This window comes from Akebia trifoliata, chromosome 14 (assembly GCF_017979445.1).
Source record: "Akebia trifoliata isolate Shusen 1 chromosome 14, ASM1797944v1, whole genome shotgun sequence".
In the NCBI taxonomy this organism is placed as follows: Eukaryota; Viridiplantae; Streptophyta; class Magnoliopsida; order Ranunculales; family Lardizabalaceae; genus Akebia; species Akebia trifoliata.
This window is the reverse complement of record NC_141388.1, coordinates 13,371,241-13,373,965: the sequence shown is the minus strand read 5'-3', so window position 1 is coordinate 13,373,965 and position 2,725 is coordinate 13,371,241. Positions and strand designations below refer to the sequence as shown.

The window sequence follows — 2,725 nt, the reverse complement described above, 5'->3', positions numbered from 1 at the left end:
TACACCGGACTAACCCATGAGCTATCAGAAATAGGATAAATTATGCCCGCATCAAGCCACTTGAGAATCTCCTTTTTCACCACTTCTTTCATAATTGTGTTAAGCCGACGTTGGTGCTCAATAGAGGGCTTATGGTCATCCTCCATAAGGATTATGTGCATGCAAATAGAAGGACTAATCCCCTTAATATTTTTATGGACCATCCCAACGCTTTCTTGTACTCTCGCAACACCTTTAATAACTTGTCTTCTATTCAGGCTCAAGAGAGGCAGAAATAATAACCGGCAAAGATGATGATTCACCAAGGAAAGCATACCTCAAATGACTAGGAAGAGGCTTGAACGCTAGTGATGGTGGTTCTTGAATTGAAGGCTTCGAATAAGAACCCAATGATGGCATGTCAACAATTCAAACTTTGGCTTAGAGTGAGAGAATTTTGGTGCAGCCTCCAAGTGGTTCACCAACTCCAAACTGTCCTCATTGTATGCATTAAGGATAGCTAATTAAAGCTGGTCAAATGGGATTGTTTCTTCATGGTCATGTTGAACACATGTGTCCACTACATCAATTCTATAGCAATCTTCAAGCTCATTAGTAGGAAACTTCATAGCTTTGAAAACATTAAACTTCACCTCTTGATCTTGAACTCTCATAGTAAGCTCCCCTTTTTGCACATCAATAAGTGTTCTACCTGTGGCTAAGAATGGTCTAACAAGAATGATTGGAACATCCTTATCCTCCTCCATATCAAGAATAATAAAATCCACAGGGAATACAAATTTGTTAACCTTAACAAGCACATCTTCAATTACCCCTCTCGAATACTTCAATGATCTACCAGCTAATTGGAGTGTCACAGTAGTAGGCCTGGCTTCTCCCAATCCCAATTTTTGAAATATAGATAATGGCATTAGATTAATACTAGCCCCTAAACCACACAAAACTCTACCAGAGAATTGATTACCTATGGTTCATGGTATAGTGAAGCTCCCCGGATCCTTAAGCTTTGTTGAAAGTTTCATTTGAATGATAGCACTGCATTCTTCAATTAAACACACTGTTTTGAATTCAGTCAATCGCCTCTTTTTAGTCAAGATATCTTTTATAAACTTGGCATAACTTGGCATTTACTTTAAAGCTTCAGTGAATGGGATATTAATATGCAATTTCTTGAAGACATTCAAAAATTTTGCAAACTGCTCGTCATGTTTTTGTTTCCTAAAACATTGAGGAAATGGTGGGGGTGGGTTGTAAGGAGTAATATTTTTCAAGCCTGACTTTTTATGCTCCTGGTTTGTAGCTTCTTTCTCTTGCTCACCCTTCTCTTAAAAAACTGTTTCTTCTGCTACTAAAACCTTTGGTTCCTAGACCACATCATTCAGTTCTTTTCCACTCCTTAATGTGATAGCCTTGCAATGCTTCTTACCATCTCTTTTCGAATTAATCTCTGTATTACTAGACAAGGTTCCTTGAGGACGATTGTTAATTGTTGAAGCAAGCTAACCCAACTAAATTTCCATATTCCGGATAGAAGCTACTTGGCTCTGGAATTGAGTTCTAATCTCTGTCATGAATTGATTAGTGTTGGTTCCCATCTGATGTACTAGATCTTCCAAAGAAGGCTTCTTTTCTCTAGGAGGATCTTGAGGATAATAACTTGGTTGAAACATGGGATTTGTAGATGAAAAGGCTCCAGCTTGATTGTTGTTACTCCAAGAGAAGTTTGGATGATTTTTCCAGCCCAGATTGTAATAGTTGGAGTATAGATTATTTTGCCTACTACCAACAAAATTGAGAGACTCTGGATTATTAGGGCACATATCTCCTGAATGATTGTCTCCACAATTCTCACATGTAATGGTAGGAGTTTGAATGGCATGAACTCCAAATGAATCAATTTTCTTAGATAAGGATGTCACTTGAGCAGTCAAAATCGTAAGAATATCTAATTCATGCACTCCTGTTGTTCTTCTTGGATTCATCCTCTCTGTTAGAGGCCATCTCCTCCAATAAATTATACCCATCCTCAGATGTCTACTCCATAAGAATTCCACCTGCTGCAGCATCAATAATCGTTCTGATAGATTCAACCAACCCATTGTAGAAAATTTGGATGATCAACCACTCCGATAGAGCATGATGAGGACATCTCCGAAGCAAATCTTTATACCTTTCCCAGGCTTCGTAGAGGGACTTACTGTCCAACTGCATGAAAGTAGTGATACCATTTCTCAACTTTGTAGTTTTTGACGGTAGAAAGTATTTAGCAAGGAACTTTTTCGTCAAGTCATCCCAAGTGGTGATAGACTCCCTTGGTAATGATTTCAACTAATTCTTCATCATGTCCCTCAATGAGAATGGAAATAATCGCAATCGGATGGCATCATCATCAACATCGTTATACTTGAAAGTAGTACATATCTCTAGAAAATTAGCTAAATGTGCATTAGGATCTTCAACATGTGAACCCCCAAACTGAGATGCTTGTACCATCTGAATAGTAACTGGCTTGAACTCAAAATTGTTGGCCTGTATCGTTGGACGATGAATACTAATGTGAATTCCATCCACCAATGGAACATCATAGTCCTGCATAGACTTAGGACCCTCATTACCATATTTTGATCGGCCATTATATGGTGTTGAGAAGCTTTTCGCTTATTCTTTCTATTTCTTCGACAAGTTTTCTCAATCTCAAAATCCAAAGGAATAAGCTCTGAATTTC

General features: G+C 38.2%; 1 protein-coding gene and 1 non-coding gene across 2 annotated transcripts; one reads left to right on the top strand and one right to left on the bottom strand.

Moving 5' to 3' along the window:
• Positions 1 to 503: 503 nt before the first annotated feature.
• Positions 504 to 911, bottom strand: LOC147386358 (uncharacterized). Its single transcript, XM_086424535.1, has one exon. It carries the CDS (start codon positions 909 to 911, stop codon positions 504 to 506), a length of 408 nt encoding a protein of 135 aa, XP_086280661.1.
• Positions 912 to 2,131: 1,220 nt separating this feature from the next.
• LOC147386357 (small nucleolar RNA R71) lies at positions 2,132 to 2,238 on the top strand. Its single transcript, XR_015172368.1, has one exon. It is a non-coding gene; the product is annotated as a small nucleolar RNA R71 (small nucleolar RNA).
• The last annotated feature ends 487 nt before the right edge of the window (positions 2,239 to 2,725 follow it).